Here is an 18958-nt window from a genome sequence, read left to right on the forward strand (position 1 = left end):
CTCAACCTGTGAATTGCAACCTCTTTGGAGGATCAAATGACCCTGTCATGAGGATGGCCTAAGACCATTGGAAATACCAAATATTTACCTTATGATTCACAATAGTAGCAAAATTAATTATGAAATACCAATGAAAATAATTTTATGGTTGGAGATCACCACACATGAGGGACTATATTAAAGGGTCACAGCATTAGGAAGGTTGAGAACCACTGTCATATAGGAATGTATTTAGCAGGAATTATAGGTAGCCTAGAATTCATGTGATCTATGGGTTGCAGGTTAAATATACTTACAGCTTCCTTTATCTTATGAATAAATAACAGAGCTCTAGACTCATTATTGATATCCACATATGAGCATCCGATAGTGATATTGATATGCACATATGAGCGTCCAAATTGTGGATGTTACTTCTGTGTCTCACTGAAACTCTTTCTAGTAGATTTTCTTCACATTTGCAGTTGAATACTGAATGTAGCCAGTCACTCTGAAGGCCTAGTTCTGAAATGCTAGTGAGTCAAGGATGAAGACCTGACAGCTGTACAACCTGCTGCTAAGACTCAGTCATGCATCTCCCCTACTTAGAAAGGCACACGCCGTTTACATAGCTCTGACATTAAATAAACAACTAATTACTGTGTACGCCAATGACTGAGCCAACCAAAAGGTAATAAAAGAGAATCATACCCATGTGAATTCTGTTAGGACAAGCCAAACCCTCTTTCTCACAGCGAGGGCAAAGTGATTAGGATTTCAGAAACATGGAAGGGGCTCTAAGTCATCAAGCTGGGTCACCTTTTGGCGTCTTCATGGACTTTTCCTTTCTTTGCTGCTCGCCATTTCTTTACCAGTGGCTGGGTGATTCGGATAATTTCTGGCAGGATTTTCATGGAAACACTTGTGGACCTAGTATGCTTTAAGGAACAAAATAAAGGCAAAAATGCACACACAACGTTGAGTAACAATCAGGAAAGCAACTGGCACACTCAAGGTCCATCCTCTTGCATAGATGTTTGGCGGGTTGAGCATTTGCATCAGGGATGGCCTGAACATTCTGTTTCCTAACTTGGGCCATTTTTCTTGATCTGCATTTTAAAAAGTGTAATACCACAAGAAAAGATTAAAACTAGAGACTGCGGGCTGGAGAGATGGCTCAGCGGTTAAGAGCACCCGACTGCTCTTCCAGGGGTCATGAGTTCAATTCCTAGCAACCACATGGTGGCTCACAACCATCTGTAAAGAGATCTGATGCCCTCTTCTGGTGTATCTGAAGACAGCTATAGTGTACTTACATATAATAAATGAATAAATCTTTTAAAAAAATAGAGACTGCAACGGGTGCTTATAAATCAATATTCATCTTGCCATCATTCAAATGGTTATAAGATGAAAATAACATATGCATCAACAGATGAATGCACTTTCAATGTGACAGAATATAATATGCAGTGAAATATTATTTAGTATTGACAACGATACTCTAATATAAACTGGGTGTACTCTAGATCATGTTAAGTGGAAATAAATCAAATAAAAAATAGGAGGCATTTTATGATTCCACTTATATAAGGTATGTCAAACTTGTAGAAACAAAGGAAAAATTACCAGGACTGAGGAGGTCAGGGAATGGGGAATTATTATCTAATAGATACCAGGTGTCTGGGTGATTAAAAGGTTTGAGAAACAGTGATGATACTTGATGGCTTTATAAATGCAATTAACGCTACAGAAAACTGTAGGCAATGTGTTTAAATGGTAACTCACACCACATACACACATCTTATATGCAACTGTGATAGGGTCTCACCATATCACCAAAAGTGACAGAGAGAGAGAGAGAGAGAGAGAGAGAGAGAGAGAGAGAGAGAGAGAGAGAACACTACCACCACCACCACCACCACCACCACCACCACCACCACCACCACTTTTCTTCAACCAAATAAAATCTTCTGGGAAAATATGTGTAAATGCAATGATTCAAGTGTCCCCCACCCACTGTGCTGGTGATGAGGACTGTGCCAGGATTTTGTTCATACTGAGCCACACTTCCAGCTCCTACCTGAGCACTTTGATCTAAATCTCAGTGGTTTTAAAATTTATCAATCACAAGGTTTATTTTCTCTTGCCTCTCAGCATCTCAGTACAAAGATCTGCCCCTGCTGGCAGTTATGTATCATTTACTTTTTTTCTTCAAAGTCCCTAGCTTCTCCTTGCAAACTTCACAAGCACTGTCTCACTTGTGTGCTCACCACTGCACCTGTTCTCATGCTCCCTGCCCTCATTCTTGGCAACTTCAAAGTGGATGGCCGCAGTCTATCTCCTGCTTCAACATCTCAGCTCCCAATCTTATCTCCACTCCTTTCTCTCCTCACTTTAGCTACTCCTGACAGGGATAAGGTTTCCAAACTTAAGCAATTTGACTCCTGGGATTAAATAATTTTTTGTTGTGAAGGATCCTACACACAGTAAGATATTTAGTACTTACTGTTCCTACCCCTCACCCACTAGAAGCCAGTAGTAGTCACTACCAGCACACCAACCTAAAATGTCTGCAGATATGACCAAATGGTTATTAGAATGCAAAATCACCCTTACTTGAAAAGCACCAACTTATGTTCCAGGACCTTTACATTAACAATTGCTCCATTTTTTAAGCATCCGTTTGGAATAGTCTCTCTGGCCATCACATATCATTTTCTTGATTCATTTCTTGAAAGTGAAGCCCTCAGGGCAAAATTCTTTGCTGCACTAAGATCTCACTGTGTGAGCATGTCCTTACTCTTGAACTAACTTAGCTCCTCCTATGCTTCACTTCTCTAATCACTCCCACAATTGCTTTATGCCTCCCTTATTGGACTGCAAAACTCCATCTGTCATTATGTTCAAGTATGGATTACTCCAAAGTCAATTCCCAATGCCTCAAACCACTGAGGGCAACTTCCCATCATGCTGGCCAATCACATTCAATGATCACAAAGTTCAAATGGGCACTTCCAAAGGCAGTTGCTTTCTCTTAATCTGAGGCAACTAGTGCTCCTCTCTCTTTGCCTTTCCTCGAATTCTTCTGCTTCTCTTCCTCTCGCATCAGCTTTGGTCATCAAGCGGTAACTAATCACCGACTCACCCTTATCTACAGCCACAATGGCATATTTCTTTCCTTAGACATCTCAATTCTACACTTAATGTTTTGTCAAGCTGACATAAAGCTTAGGGAATCTCAATTGAACTGACTTTATCAGACTGGCTTATGGTCTTTGTCTTTAAAGCATTTTCTTGATTAAGGATTGATGTGTGATGGCCCAGTCTACTGTGGGTAGTGCCATCCCCATGCAGGTGAGCCTGGGCTATATAAGTAGCAGAACAAGCCACAGCAAAACGGTGTTTCTCCAGACTTTCTACTTCAGTTTCTGCCACCAAGGTTCCTGCCCTAAGTTCCTACCCTGACATCCTTCATGATGGCTGTAAGCCAATTCAACCCTTCATCTCCAGTTAGCTTTTGGCCACAGGGTATTTTCATAGCCCCAGTGAAAAAGAACTGATACAGAATTGGACTCTGTTTTCTCTCTCCTGCTCTGGGACATTCTTCTGCCACTCAGGAGAAACCCTCTGATGATCTTCTAATTTTACTTCCCTGTCAAAAGGTCTCAGTTGTCAAAATCCTCATTTCAACTTCCACTCCTCTTCTTGCACTGACCCCACCACAGGGTAAGTTTATTGCTCTCTATTTAAATTAAACTCTGTCTGTCTTGACTTTCCTGCACAATTGCTTCTCTGGAAAAGTCATGTCCTAGCTCCTAAGTCAGAAACCATTCTTTCACACCTTCTTACTTGGTTCTTCCTCTGCTGTCCAAACTGTGCTCCGCAGCCTGGTTTTGTGTCTCTTCCTCCCCTCTGTCTCTGGCACCGCCCCTGCCACATTTCCCCTTTCTTCTTTTGTCTTAAGTTGCCCTTCATTGCCCATATCTTTCTCCTGCCATCCCCATGTTGGGGCCAAATCCAGGACTCTTGCTTTTGCATACAAGGCAAGTAATCTCACACTGAGCAACCTCCCCAGCCCTCTGTTCATTTTTGGAGACAAGTGTCCACCATTTTATCAGAGGAACACATTATTTTAGTAAGAGATCTGAAAATGAATAACGTACTGTCTCAAACAGTAGTCTGAAGTTCAGAGAAAGGAGTACAGCTCAGGAGAAAATGCTTGTAGCACATACAAGGCTCTGGGTTTGCTTCCCCAGCACCAGAGAAAGAAAGAATTCCTGAAATCTAGAGGGAAAAATAAGTCTAAAAAGGAATAACATATACTGATACCCGGCAGGTTGTCACAAAGTTGGCGTGTGCTCCAGCAAAAATGTCTTTGACTTCAATATCCACAAGGTCTAAAAAGTAAGATATAAATGTTCAGAGTTTTACCAGGGAAAAATAAACCTATACATTACTTAGTCAAATTTATTCATTTGTTAGAAATTTATACTTTCCTACATTTTGACTACAAATAGCATAAGAATTAATTTTGACCAGATCAAATGTTATTTACTCACTCAATAAACATTTATAGTTGTCTAGACCCTTGCATAATGAATTGGGGTTGACTTGCTTAGGTGTTTGCTTAAATATATCAAATCATGTTGTTAATATAATTAATTAATTTGATGGGTTTTGAATCACTTACATATTTAGACATAATTACCTATTACTCCCGGGGGAAAAAATTAGCAGTTTAAAATAAAAGTGCTAAGAACCATAATCAGAGTTCAGTGGGATCCTGTGAAAGAAGGCTGACTGGGATGTCTCCTTCAGCCAATCAGTCACAAGCTAGCGGAAGTACTCATACCCTTGGCAGATAGCAAGCAGGTAACGTCAGAGCAAGCAGCCTCCTGATGAGTTGCGTTGCTTGTGCAACTTGGTCCACGGCCTAAAGATACCACCTGACCAGTGGTGTAGACATATGCAATGGTGTGATAACTACAATATAAAATACAATACAGTGATAATATGATAGTCCAAGGAATCAGACACCCGTGAGTTTAAAAACTGAAATGACAGATTTACTTTCACCATGCAGCCAGCTGTCTCACAGTATCAGTGTTGCAGAGTACTAGGTACCCCTCAGTCCCTGAAGAGGTGGCATTGACTTACTAGTAATATTAAAGATACTATTAGTGACGGGGATTCACTACGGTTCCTATCATGTGGCTTTTTTGGTTTTGTGTTGAGACAGAATCTCATATAGACTAAGCTTGCCACCATCTCTCCACATAGCCAAGGGTAACCTTGACTTTTTGATACTTCTGCCGTCATCTCCGTAGTGCTGGGATTAGAGGCATAGCTCACCACCACCATCACCACAACCACCACCACCACCACCACCACCACCACCACCACCACCACCACCATCACTACACCTGGGACCACTGCCCCCCATACTCAGTCTACCCAGTTCAAGGGATCTACACCAGGACTCTGAGTGTTAGGCAAGCACTCTACCAGTTATGCTACATATCATGTATTTTATTAATTTATTCTTAATTTTAAAACAGCATACAAAATATCAGGCTTCATCTGATGCTGTCAAATGTTGTTTTTATTCATCCCCTCTGTCATATCCGCTCAGGTCTCTCGGTGTTCCTGCTCCTTTATCCTTCCACCCTGTGGCATCCTTTCTGCCTCTATGTCATGTGTTCTGTTACCCGCCCTCCTCAACACTTCTTTTCTCCTTTTCTGCTCCCCTTTATAGTTTCATGACCTATCACGCTGTCACCCACACGTATACATACAGATGAACAGTAAAAGCTAAGATCCGCATGAGACAGAACATGCATTTGTCTTCCTGAGTCTGAGTCATCGCTCTTAAATAGTAATTTCCAGATTTATTCATTTTCCTGGAAACTTTATATTCCATTTTTTTCTTGAGAGCTGAAGAAAATTCTGTTGTGTATGTGTATCATTTTTCATGACCTATTCATCTATCAAGAGACATCTAGGCTGACTCTATTTCCTGGCTTTTGTGAAGACTATGCATGTGTCCCTGTGGTAAGCTATCTAAGTCCTTTGGGTGTATGCCCCGGAGTGGTAGAGTGGAGTCAAAGGGCTTAAGGGATCTCTCATCTGATTTCCATGGTGACCGCACCAGTTCACTCCCCCCACCAGCACTGACTTTATCTCTCCCTCACCAGGATTCCTTTTGCTTTTTGTTTTCTTGGTCACAGCTGATCTGATATGGATGAGGGTTGGCTGAGTGAGGTAGAATCTCAAATTAGTTTCCATATGCATCTCCCTGGAGGCTAGGGATGTTAAACATGTCTAAAAATGTTTGAGGTTATGTGTGCTGTTTATTGTGTGACACTTCTGCTCAATTCATGGCCTGTCTATTCGCAGTTTGGGTTTGTTTATATGTTCTAGACCTTAACCTTCTGTCTGAGGTAGCTGGCAAGGATTTTCTCCCACTGTAGGCTGTCTGTTAGCTCAGTTGATAGATTTCCTTGCTTTGTTTAAGCCTTTAAATTCCATTCAATTTGATGTTAATTCTTAGAGCAATTCCTATTCTACTGGAGTCCTTCAAAAAGTCCTACTATGCCTGCCTGCATCTTGAAGGATTTTCCTCCTGCCTCCCTCTAGCATTTTCAGGGCTTTGGCTTTCAAATTAAGGTTTTGACCCACTTGAGTTGTTTTTTTTTCAAGTATCTGTATATGTATGATGCCCGTGTATGTATGGTGTTTATGCATGTATAATGTCTGTGCATGTAAGGATGCATACACATGAGTGTGGGCAAATGTATGTGTGAGCCTTGGTCCCTGAGCTCATGTCAAGAACCTTCGTCCAGCAGTCTATTAATGAAACCAGCCAAAGATTGCAGTCATGACTCGTCGCTTGGGGAAGCACCTGCTCCTCACCTTCCAAGGCTGGAAGTACAGGTGGACTGCCACACCCACTGCCATTGACAGGGTCCTGGGGATCTGATCTCTGGTTCTCATGCTTGAGCTCACAGAGTATTTTCCATGCTAACTTTGAGTTAACTTTTGCAGAATTAAGAGATATGAATCTAGTTTCACTTTTATTCAAATGGATATCCCAGTTTTGCTAGCACCATTCGTTGAATAGGGAGGGATTTGTTTTGTTTTGTTTTGTTTCCCCAATCAAATACTATGTAGCCCTATTCATGTAAATTGATTTCTGAGTCCCACATTCTATTCTATGTATTCTAAGTGGAAGAATTTAATTTTTTTAATGCAATGGGCTAGATACATAAATACTCAAAATGCCCTCATAATTAGGTTATCTAAAACCCTGAATATTATTCTATTACGATGCTCCTCATCACCATGTCCTAAATGCATGAGATTAATTACTTTTATCTACGTAAGCAGGCAAACAACCTCACCTTTGCTGTTTAATTCTCTCCTACTTTCTATTCAGAGTAAGACAGTATATATGTAGGAAACTTCTAACAATTATTTGTTACATAATTAATAGAAATGAAATTTTTAAATTAAAATGTAAAGGTAAATCTTCAAAGAAAAAATTTTTATTAAAAGCAGAGTCATGCATTTTGGGTTTCTGAATAATAAACATAATACTTCCTGTTCAAACTTTTAAAAAAAGCTTGATACCTTCCACATTCTATCTGTGAAACATGGCCGCCAATCCCTTCTATGAGTTGTGGACCTCCTCTCCCACTCCTGGGGCTGTGCTGTAGCTGTTCAGAGCTACTGCCTCCAAATGTAAACACTTGTCCATCCTGTTTAAGAAATAAGGAACCAGATTAATTTCATGTTTTAAAAGGTTAATGATCACAAGATGTTAGTATGAAAGTGATATGTGGAAATTTTTGTATCCTTTATGATTTGATTTATACATTTCCATAGATTTATTCCAAAATTATTTATTTAAATATTATTTTTAATATAAGCTGATGAGATTAATTAATCTCATGCATGCAGAACATGATGACTATTAGCATATATTCAGGGTTTTAGATAACCTAATTATAAAGGCATTTTGGATATTTATGTATCTAACCATTTACATTAAAATTATTTCTATTCTACATTTATAAATTTTCATAGCTTATTCAAAATATTTATATTATTATTCCAAAAATTATTTACAAATTTATTTATGGAATTCTCTCTAAAACTATGCACTTTGAATATGGTAAGAGTGTATCACATGCTTCAATTTGCTAAGAGAGAGGAGGGAATGATGGCTCAGCACTTAAGAGCATGTACTGCTTTGCAGAGAACCAGAGTGTGATTCCATCATCCACATCAGGTAGCTTACCACTACCTGTAACTCCAGCTCCAGGGAAACTGAATCCTCTCGCACTCACACACACACACACACACACACACACGGGGGTGGGGAGAAATAGAGACAGAGTTAAAATAGTAAAATAAACATATTTAAAATTTAAAATGCTAAGTATCTCTTAAATATTCTCATAATTCTCTCTTTCTCCTTCTCCTTCTCCTTCTCCTCCTTCTCCTTCTCCTTCTCCTTCTCCTTCTCCTTCTCCTTCTCCTTCTCCTTCTCCTTCTCCTTCTCCTTCTCCTTCTCCTTCTCCTTCTCCTTCTCCTTCTCCTTCTCCTTCTCCTTCTCCTTCTCCTTCTCCTTCTCCTTCTCCTTCTCCTTCTCCTTCTTCTTCTTCTTCTTCTTCTTCTTCTTCTTCTTCTTCTTCTTCTTCCTCCCCTCCTCTTCTTCCTCCTCCTCCTCCTTCCTCTTCTCCCTGTCCCTCTCTATTATTTAAGGAAGAGAAAGATACCTTTTCCACACATATACTATATATACCAGGCATACCTATAATTTTGTGAATTGTGTTCCAATACGGGTAGGAAAAGAAGAACTAGATGGGTTGTTGTTGTTGTTGTTGTTGTTGTTGTTAATTAATTATTTTATTTATTTTCATCCCAAATGTTGCCCTCCTCCCAGTCTCCCCTCATAGAGTTCTTCCTTCTATCCCCCTCCTCTTTGTCTCTGAGCAGGTGCCCCACTCACACACACAGGACATAACTAGATACTTAAAGGGCGTTTGTTGACAACTTAATCAATGACAACTGCTTGAATTCTAACACCAACATTTAAGTATTATGATGGCTGCTTTATCTATTTGGGTATTTCCTGAAAATACTCTCTCTTATAAAGATGATTCTTAGGGGCTGGAGAGAGGGCTCAAAATCTAAGAGCACTGGTTGCTCTTCCAGAGATCCAGGGTTCCGTTCCCAGCACGCACATGGCAGCTCATAACTATCTGTAACTCCAGTTCCAGGGGATCTGACACCCTCATACAAACATACATGCAAGCAAAACACCGATGCATATGAAATAAAAATAAATAAATCTTTTTAAAAAAGAATTATTTAAAAATATAAAAAAATTTAAAGGTGATTCTTTAAAACAAATCTAGAAGCTCGTGGGGAATAACCCAGTTGGTAAAATGTTGGTCACATAAGCATGGGGAGTTGAATTCAATGCCCTGCATTCACATGAAAAGCAAGGCACTGTCATGTGCCCTTGTAAACCTAATGCCAGCAATATGGAAATAAAGGATCCCTTGGGCTCCCTGGTCTGTTGGGTTAACAATGAGCCCCAGGCAAATGAGAGAGACCCTGCCTCAAAAAACAAGGTAGATGGCTCCTGAGGTGCAATACCCAAATACCAGAATGTTATCCTCCAGTCTCCACAAGCACATGCATGCATGCACATAGACAGAGACACAGACACCCACAGAGGTCTACCTTTCTCTCGACAACTACGATTAATACAATTCGAAAAATTGATTAATATAATTCAAAAATTGAGGTTTCCTAATTTAAGTCATGTTTTAAAACAGTTAATAAAAATAATAACATTAAAATAATTTGGTGATGTAGGAATATAGCTCAGTGGTGGGGCACTTACCTAGCATTACTAAGGTATTGTGTTATTGTGTTTTATTTATTGAAAATAATTATAGTTAATAAAAATACATTTTAAAAATTATTTGATGCATATTTTTTTTCTAGTGCTGAGAATCAACTCCAACACCCAGGTAAATGTTCTCCCCTGGTCCTCCAGATTTCAGTTTTTAAACAAACATCCGGATTATAAAAACTGTTCTCAAGTCTGTTCCTTATGACAATGAGAAGAATCCATCCCATTCGAATACATTGGATAGCTAGTATAAGTGGCAGAAGAAAAACTAACAAAATTGGCTGTCATTATACCTATCAAGGGATGTAACAAAGTGTGTTCTGTTCTGTGGGGTGGGCTATTGAAAAACAATAAAACAAAATTTTCTGTAGATCTTGATTGCCAATGAATGACTGCACAAAAGTTTAGCTCCCATATTAGCTTCTATCACAGTGCCTTGAAACATCTACTGGTTTATATTTAGTTCCGTTTCCACCTTAGATATAGGTAGGTTTAGGTATTGAAATTCATTTTGTGTCATATCTGAGCATTTATGTTCTTCTTAGATTTGTTTATGCAAACCCTAACCTCTGGGGTCTGTAGAGATTGCTCACCAGTTAAGAACACTTGTTGCTCCTGCAGATGGCTTAAGGTCTGTTCCTAACACCCATAAGGAGCCTAACAGCTCTGCAATGCCAGTTCCAGAGGTTCGGGTCCCTTTTCTGTTTGCTGTGGTGCTCAGACACACATGCATACAACACACTTCTATCCACAAAATAAACCTTTAAAACAAAACCCAATTTCTAACATAGCGCTATTAAGAAATGGAATCGGGCCTTTGTTAGATGATCAAGTCATAAGGACAAAGCCTTCATAAATGGAGTTATTTATTTTCTTTATAAAAGCAAACTCAAGAAGAACACCCTGACCCCTTCTACTGTGGGAGAACAGAGCAAAACTGTTCTGGGAATCAGAAAGTTACCCATCGTTACTTATAAACCTGCTGGCACCTCTTGGATGTCCTAACCTCTGGAGCTATGAGAAGCCATACCGCTGGTGTCTCTAAGCTGCACAGTTGGTGGGGTTTTGTTACAGTAACCCGGACAGAGTAAGATCACTTGCTTTCAATAATAAACACCACATATATGTTTTTAATAATTCTCTGATGTCTGAACGGGAGACGCACATTCAAATTACCTCGGTAAGCACTGAAGTGTGCTCATAACCACAGCTAATATAAACCACATTGAGAGTCTTCAGGGCACCAATTGAATGAGGCTTGTAGATTTGCTCTGTTGAAAGAAAGAAGACTTTCTAGAATAGAGAAAAAAGACTGAGAGACAGGTTCGTAGGTTCAAGAGCAGCTTAGGCGACAAAGTGAGGCTCTAGAGTGTGCGGGGGAGACAATCTCAGAATTTATCTTCATATTTTTATAACTTTTGTAATTTCTACACTTCTGATGCATAGTAGGTGCCTGGATGTATGTAGTAGTGACACTGAGAACTAGAGAACCTACCTTCAGAGGATTAAGTGGGACGTAAGAGCTCTTCGCAGTACTGGCACGTGGCGGCTGATACGCATCAGCCAAATGTAAAGAATGAACAGAAGAGAGTGGAGTTCTTGGAGAAGACTTCTTACTGAATTATATTTTAGAGGTACAGTTGCCCAGACTTTTTTTTTTAAACTCACAACTAGTCATTTTCTCTAACACGAATCCTCTAATCAACGATTCCCAAAGTTTGCATATTACAATGCCATGGAAATTCAGAACAATGGCTGAAGCCTGACTGTCATCCACAGACATTCTGATCTAATTCGCATGGAGCTTAACCTGGGCATCAAGAACTTTTTGTTGTTGTTGTTTTTGATTTTAATTTTTTATCTACATCTCACGTCTTCGGAACAATTATGTTGCATATATTTAACTATTGTAGCAAATGGAAAATATAGCTTTTCAGTAATATGTCTAACTTCTATTTATCCAAAATTATTTTATTTTTCACCTATATTAGTCTTGTTCAGTTTTAGGGAACTTTTGTTCAGTTTTTAGTGGTCAGATGTAAGTAACACAAAGACTGCTCATAAAATATTCCTAAATACGTCAAAGCACCTTTAAATTATAGTTCTTTCTCACTAGATTTTACCCAATCAATGTATCATAGTGTATTTGAGAAACTAATAAAATATAGAAAAATACAGGAAAGTCTCTACACTATTTAAAAGACGCTCTTCTACAAAACTAAATATTAATGGATTGTCTGAACTGTATTTTTAAGTTTTATTGAATATAATAGAGAAATCATATCTATATCTCACAGCAAGACATAGAAAATTTATAGTTATAATCTTTCTCATTCTCAGTTTCTAAATTTCATTAATGTTATGATTTTGTTGCTAAGCAGTGTGCAAATAAATGGCATCAAGAACTTTAAAGGCATCCTATGGAGACAAATGGTTTATAACCCAGGGCCAGAGTTCATAAATATGAAAGGTTACTGGCAAACAGCCAATAAGGAAGCCACTAGAATTTCAAAACGCTAACCAGTTGACATTAAAATAGAGAGAGATTAGTCTAAATGATCCAGGTGGGCCCAATGCTATTCCTTTAAGAAAGCTAGCGACAAAAGAGTCAGAGTTATCATAGCATGATTTTTAAAAGATTTCATCTGAAACCACAAGTTTTGCAGAGACAGAAAATATCCTATTACTGCTAGAGTCCTATAGAAGCTAGAAAAGACAAGAAAATGGGGATTCTCATTCAGAACCTTTAGGCAACCCTGCTGGCTGAGATGGAGTAACAGACTCCTCTGACTCTACATAAAAAATGCATTGCTGTAAGTTGTTAAATTTTGTGATATTATTCCAGAAGCAAGAGGAAGCTGATACAGCTTTCCAGGTAATGCTAGAGTGAGTTTGGGAACCACTGTGATGTACGCTGTGTCAGGCCACTCTTCCAGCTACAAAGGAGTAACAACTTGTTATAAGGACAAAACTATTTTCTTACCTTTAGCACTGTTCCCACTGAGGGCCAGCTGCCCAGATCTGTTGTTCCCCCAGCCAAATGAAGTCCCCATGAGAGACAGAGCAAAACTGTGTGTGCCACCTGCAGCTACTTGAGCCAGTGGGATCCCCTCCAGGGACTTCACCTTCTGTGGGCTGGCTTGGGAACATAAATTATTCCCCAGGCCCAGTTGTCCTTGTCTGTTACTTCCCCATGAAAACACTTGGCCATCTAAAAAAATGAAGAACACTTAAAAACTGTATACCTATTTGATTCCCAACATGGTAAAATCTATCACCTCAGTTACCCACGCGCACGCGCGCACACACACACACACACACACACACACACACACACACACACACACACTGGTTTTACAGAAGTATCATTGACAAAGGAAAATTATACATATTTGGAATAATGAAGTAATATTCTAATATACGTATACACTGTAAAATAAATGCCAAAATTAGTGAAATAAATTTCCTCACAAGGAGGTTTGTTGTTTTGTTTTATTTTTCCAAATACTACTTGTAGGGCTGGAGCTGTAGCTCTAGAGTGTGCTCAGGCTAAGTAAGGTCTTGGGTTCAAAGACTGCCCAGGTCCAAGAAAATAAGCAAACAGGAAAGTGAGACAAAGCAAAGCCCTACTCTCTTAGTAAATATCAAGTAAAGAACATGCTATTATTAACAATATTCACATCATGGGACAATGGTTTCCAGACCCCATTCATCCTATATGTGAGTTCATGTAGCCTTTGAACACTTCCTCCTTTCTCCTACCTGAATGTTCCTGGCAATAGCCACTCTATTCTGTTTCTCCAAGTCCAGTGTTCTTTGATTTTCCGTATAGGTGAGTGAGATAGGTAGTAATTGTCTTTTTATGTTTGGTTTAAGTTACTACTATAATATTCTAAAGTTGCAAATGTACAATTCTATTTTTTTTTGTATTGGACTTAACTCTATAAGCCTTCAAAAAAATGAAACCAAAGTAAAAGAAAAAATAGGACTAAAATTTCTGGACAAAAGACAAGGCATATTCAAGATCCCCTTCAAAACAATGTCTATTCTTTTCCCTTGCAAAGGCAACTGTGTTCTTACAGCTTTTCTGCCTCTAAATACTTGTAGTTGTCCTTGACCTATGTTTTCTATATGCTTCAAGCTAGAAGAGCCTGGGAAGCCACAGCAGTCTTGAGCAAAAAGAAGCATACTATTAACTAATCTAGGTGCTGGTTCTTTGTCAGATAAACAAGATTGACAGACCCTTAGCCCAATTAATCAAAAGAAAGGAAGACAGGTCCAAATTAACAGAATCAGAAATTAATATTAAAATAATACAATACACGCCAAAGAAATTGAGAATATTATAGGGGAATTATTTAAAAATCACTTGTACTCTATTCAGTTGGAAAATCTAAAAGAAATGTACCAATTTTTAGATTCATTCAAACCACTAAAGTCAAACCAAGAAGAGATTAACCAAACAGACTCACAACAAATGAGGAGATTGAAACATAATAAAAAGCCTCCAGCTAATATAAATACACTTAAAAATAAGATGAATATCTCAATAAATGCAAATGCCTTGAACAAAAGTCAACGTACTTTCATAATAAAAGTTCTAGAGAGAGCAGGACTAGAGGGAACATAACTCAAATTAGTAATTAATAACATTAATTTTAAAATTAAAAATTCATATATGAGAAACCTTATCCTAAATGGAGAAAAACTTGAATCACTCCCATTAAAACCAGGAAGGTCATGAAGCTGTCTACTGTCCTCTCTTTTTCAATATAGTGCTCCAAGCACTATCTGGAACAAAACGAAACAGAGGAAATTTAAGAGTCAAAAATAAAAATGAGAAAGCAAAATTATCCTTATTTTCAGATGACACAATATTAGACATATCTGACTCCAAATTCTGTGTCAGAAAACTTCTAGAAAAAAAACTTCAGCAAAATGACATTATACAAAAAGCAACTTGTGAAAATGAGTAGCCTTTCTAAAGGCCATCGGTAAATAACACGAGGAAGGAGTGGTGGCCACGCCCATTCACAATAGCCTCAAAGGAAATACGCATCTAGGACAAAGCTAAGCAAGGAGGTGAAAGACCTCTGCAATGAAAACTTAAAATCTCTGCGTGAAGAGATTTGGAGACATTAGAAAATAAAAACCCCTCCCATGCTCAAGAACAGGCAGAAATAACACTGAATATGACCATCATACCAAAAGCAATTAACAGATTCAGTGCAGTTCCAATCAAAACCCCCACAACATTACTTTAAAATATTTCCTTATGACAGAGAGGTCCCCAAAGTATTCTTTACCTTCTGATAATGCCAAAGAGTGGTAGTGTCCACAGGAAACTTGGATTATTTTTATGCCAGCCAGAGAGTTTATTTTCCTATAATAAAAAAAAAGTCACAAAAATCTGTTGAACCTTCTTTAGGATGAGTCATCAAGGAACTTACAGTCATTTAAAAGTATTTTGGATAAGACATCAGATCTCAGGGGACTATTTTAGTCTGTTCTTCTGGAATACCACTATCCCAAAGTGTCAGGTTCGTTTGTTTTGTTTTGTTTTTTTTTTCCTGCTTTTTATGATTTTAGCTAGTCAGGGGAAAGGTTTCACGCCCAGCTTCCGAGAACTACAGACCACCTCTCTTCCTCTGTGAAGACAGAAGCACTGGGTTTCTCCACCTCTTCTGCATCTCCCAGATCTCTGTAATGAACTAGAGTCTTCTTTCCCACACTGACCCTGCTAATGCTGCTCCCATGGCTGGAGTTTCAATGGCTGCAGTGTTTGGGAACAGGAGCAATGCCATTCATGTAACCATTGCATCACTAAATGACAAGGCATCCTGACTCCCTGAAAAGGACCACCATCAGTCCCTGTTGTGTACTCCTTAATCCAATATTTTCACTTCCACACACAGCACACAGCCAAAATCACCTGGCATCTGAGGTGTGGGCTGAGGTTTTTTGTTTGTTTCTATTTGTTTGTGACTTAGGGTTTTTAAGGGTAATAAAGGGTCTTACATAGGTCTGGTTAGATTCTGACTCTCTATGTAACTCAGAATGACCTTGAACTTCTGATTCTCCTGTTTATGTCTCAGTAAAAGTCTGGGTGTTTTAGAGCTTCTGGGGAAGAGTACAGCATGTTCCACTAGTCTTTTTCCTCATAATGATAATGGATAGTCTCCCACATAGGAGCTTGAGTATTTGGGAAAATACAAAGTAAGTTAACGTGAGAAGCTCTGCTTTAGTCGGACACAAGATAATCAAGTAAGATTTCTTTCTGGATCCTTGATATCTTGATAGTTAGTACTTAAAATAATATTTATTTATTTATTTATTTATTTATTTATTTATTTATTTAGAAGTCCTGGTGCAGTCACATACATATATTACAATAAGTATAATCAGGACTTAAGAACCACATATCATTTCATCCTTACTCTCTCCTTCGTGGCCCTCTATTTCATCAACTCATTCTACACATGCTTTCCTGGCCATTTTTCTCAACACGTTTTCATCCTTGAGGCCAGTCGTCTTTGTGTCCTGGCATCTGAGTGCCTAGCACTCAAAAATATTGGAGAATATAGTGAATTGAAATACTTACGTAGGCATGAAGCTTATTTCCTTAGATTCTCCAATCCCCAGCTGCCCTTCAGAACCGGCTCCCCATGTGAAGACCCTTCCTTGGTGGCAGACAGCCACTGAGTGCTCCTTCCCACAGCTCACCAGGTCAATGTGTACAGTACTTAGTGCCTGAATTGGTTCTTTGGAAACAGAAACAAAAACAAAACAAACAAACAAAAACCTCCCGTAAGATTATAAACATCTAGAGTTAAAGACAGTAATTGTCTTTGAAGAAAAGGGGGGAGGAGGAGAAGTTACCCAGATTCTTTGTCTCCCTCAATGTTAAATCAATTCTAAAGTCCTTACTAAACATGGTGAGGACACAAACCCACTATGTTTATACATGTGTGGAAATGCAGCTGTGGTACGTGGACTACCTGGACACAACATGGCTGGCAAGGTTTGAGCATCTTCAGTTTCGATACGAGCAAACTGAAACCCAGCTCAAAATGACGTTCACAGCCTAGGGAAATGAAACTGAAAGGTGCCCATTCATGTCTGGCAAGGGCTTTATCATTATTTCTTAGATGGTACCCCACAATTTTCTATCTAACCTCTTTTCTTTTGTTAAATACAGTACACAAGTTCCTGAGTCTAAGAACCTCTTTTCATTTACTTTCTGTGAATTCCTGTATACACATAAATTACTCTCTAGGTAAAAGACTAATAAAATCCCATTCTAGTTGTTTGTTTTCCTGTGTTTGGTTTTGGTTTTGGTTTTTTGGTTTTTTGGTTTTGTTTTGTTTTTGCCTATTCTTTTTTTCCCCCAGTTAACTTTGCAGCTTCCAGAAACCGAATCTAAAAGGACAGAAGAATCCTTTTCATTTTCTACACAGTTCTTCAAATTATTCTATGCACATAATCAAAATATAGTCAATGGGAATGTAAAATAGTCCAGTGGTAGACTACTCACTTAGCATATAAAGTGACAAAAACAAAAAAAACAGAAAAACGAGCTAGAACTTTAGTTAGATCTATACTTAAAAGTGCATCAGTATCATATATAAAGAACCCTAGTGTACTAACATGTTGGTAAAAACACAGCTTATTTAGATATAATTACAGTAATTTATAGTGACATTTCTATAAGGATTAAATATAAGCAGAAAATGAGACAAGGAGGAGCGACAATGTTCTTTGAGCTGCCTTTTGATGTGATTACAGGTGGCTTCTTTTGGGAAATATTTTATTTGTGTGTGTGTGTGTGTGTGTGTGTGTGTGTGTGTGTGTGTGTGTGTGTGTGTTCGCGCACGCACGCGCGCATATGTGTGTACTGGCTCATAGAGGCATCGGATCCTTTGGAGCTGGAATTAAAGGTAGTTGTAAACTGCCACATAAGTGTTAGGAACTGAACTCTTTACCAAGGACCCATCTCTCCAGGCCCTACAGGTGGCTTGTTCAGTACGGTTTCTACATCAGCTTTAATGCCCCAAAATGCTATTAGACTTTTTTAACTTAGGAGAAAAGATGCCCCAGAGTATTATTACCATGCTAGTTAGAGGCTTGGAAGCTACTGAGTTTGGAAGACAGACTTCCCCCAGAAAGTTCTCTCAGGCTTAGCTTGGTAAAGGAGAGGGCGGGACCTTTTTCTTGTCCAGAGGAAAGCACACGTTTCTGTTTAGTTTCCAGTTTCTGTGAAGAGGAATTGGAAACCGAAACAAAAACAACTCTAGAGCTCTGGGAATCGAAACAGGTGGCCAGTTGACGTAAGCTGCTTAAAGCATGGTTCCCGGCTTCTAGACATCCCTGGTCCAGCCAGCCCTGGTCCAGCCACCCGGTATCCCTGATCCTCTGGTCCAAAGACCCGAGGCGCCCACATCCTGTCCTGAGCACCCGCTCAGGAGTTGATAGTCACCTGGCCGTTTGGTGCTCTGCGGACTCTTCTGGCCCAGCTGGCCCCTGCTGTTGTCCCCGCAGGAGTACACCCTGTGGTTGCTGAACAGTAGCAGCGAGTGGCGTTCCCCGCTGGCCGCCTTCAAGAGCTTAAGACCAGTTCCTGCCTCCAGGCGCCGAGGCTGCCGCCTTCCTGGAGCCCAGGTGAAGTACATCCCTGCGATGCCCAGCCACCCGTGGCTCTGTGGCTCTGGTATGTCAGATAGGTTCTCAAAAGCAAGTGACCTAACTTCCCTAACCCCTCCCAAGGGCACTGCCCAGTCCCTTACGTCATAGTTCTTTCGAGTAAGTGCCAGCTCCTCCCATGTCTTCAACAGCTTTTCCACTAGCTTCCTTAATTTCAAGTGATATCTGAGAAGACAGGGAAGAAGAAAATATCCCCATTGTAAGTAAGCCACTTGTGAGTCTTGCTGCTCTGGGGAAATTGCTAAGTCTGTGAAATATCTATTAAGTGACAATATTCACACATTGTAGCAATTTCAGTGGCAGCCACGTCCCAGGGAATCTGATTTCCTTGGCAATTCTTACTGGCAG

At 39.3% G+C, this 18958-nt stretch overlaps 1 protein-coding gene across 3 annotated transcripts in view; it reads right to left on the reverse strand.

The window, feature by feature from the left end:
* The window catches only part of Herc6 (HECT and RLD domain containing E3 ubiquitin protein ligase family member 6), a 42432-nt gene extending 23761 nt beyond the window's left edge, over positions 1 to 18671 (reverse strand). Inside the window, exons 1-9 of one of the 3 annotated variants that reach the window (XR_005503613.2) lie at positions 18387 to 18671; positions 16512 to 16671; positions 15217 to 15293; positions 12894 to 13121; positions 11087 to 11181; positions 7612 to 7739; positions 4835 to 4965; positions 4312 to 4379; positions 799 to 917 (exon numbers count right to left, since the gene is read on the reverse strand). Coding sequence is in view for 2 of the 3 variants with exons in the window: in NM_001012474.1 (NP_001012492.1) it covers positions 799 to 917; positions 4312 to 4379; positions 4835 to 4965; positions 7612 to 7739; positions 11087 to 11181; positions 12894 to 13121; positions 15217 to 15293; positions 16512 to 16671; positions 18387 to 18579 (1199 nt within the window). In the remaining variant the exon portion in view is untranslated. Of the gene's footprint in view, positions 1 to 798; positions 918 to 4311; positions 4380 to 4834; positions 4966 to 7611; positions 7740 to 11086; positions 11182 to 12893; positions 13122 to 15216; positions 15294 to 16511; positions 16672 to 18386 lie in introns of those variants that run through there. The other 2 variants (NM_001012474.1, XM_039108687.2) reach the window with 2 other exon arrangements.
* Positions 18672 to 18958: the final 287 nt, after the last annotated feature.

This window comes from Rattus norvegicus, chromosome 4 (genome assembly GCF_036323735.1).
Source record: "Rattus norvegicus strain BN/NHsdMcwi chromosome 4, GRCr8, whole genome shotgun sequence".
Taxonomy (NCBI): domain Eukaryota; kingdom Metazoa; phylum Chordata; class Mammalia; order Rodentia; family Muridae; genus Rattus; species Rattus norvegicus.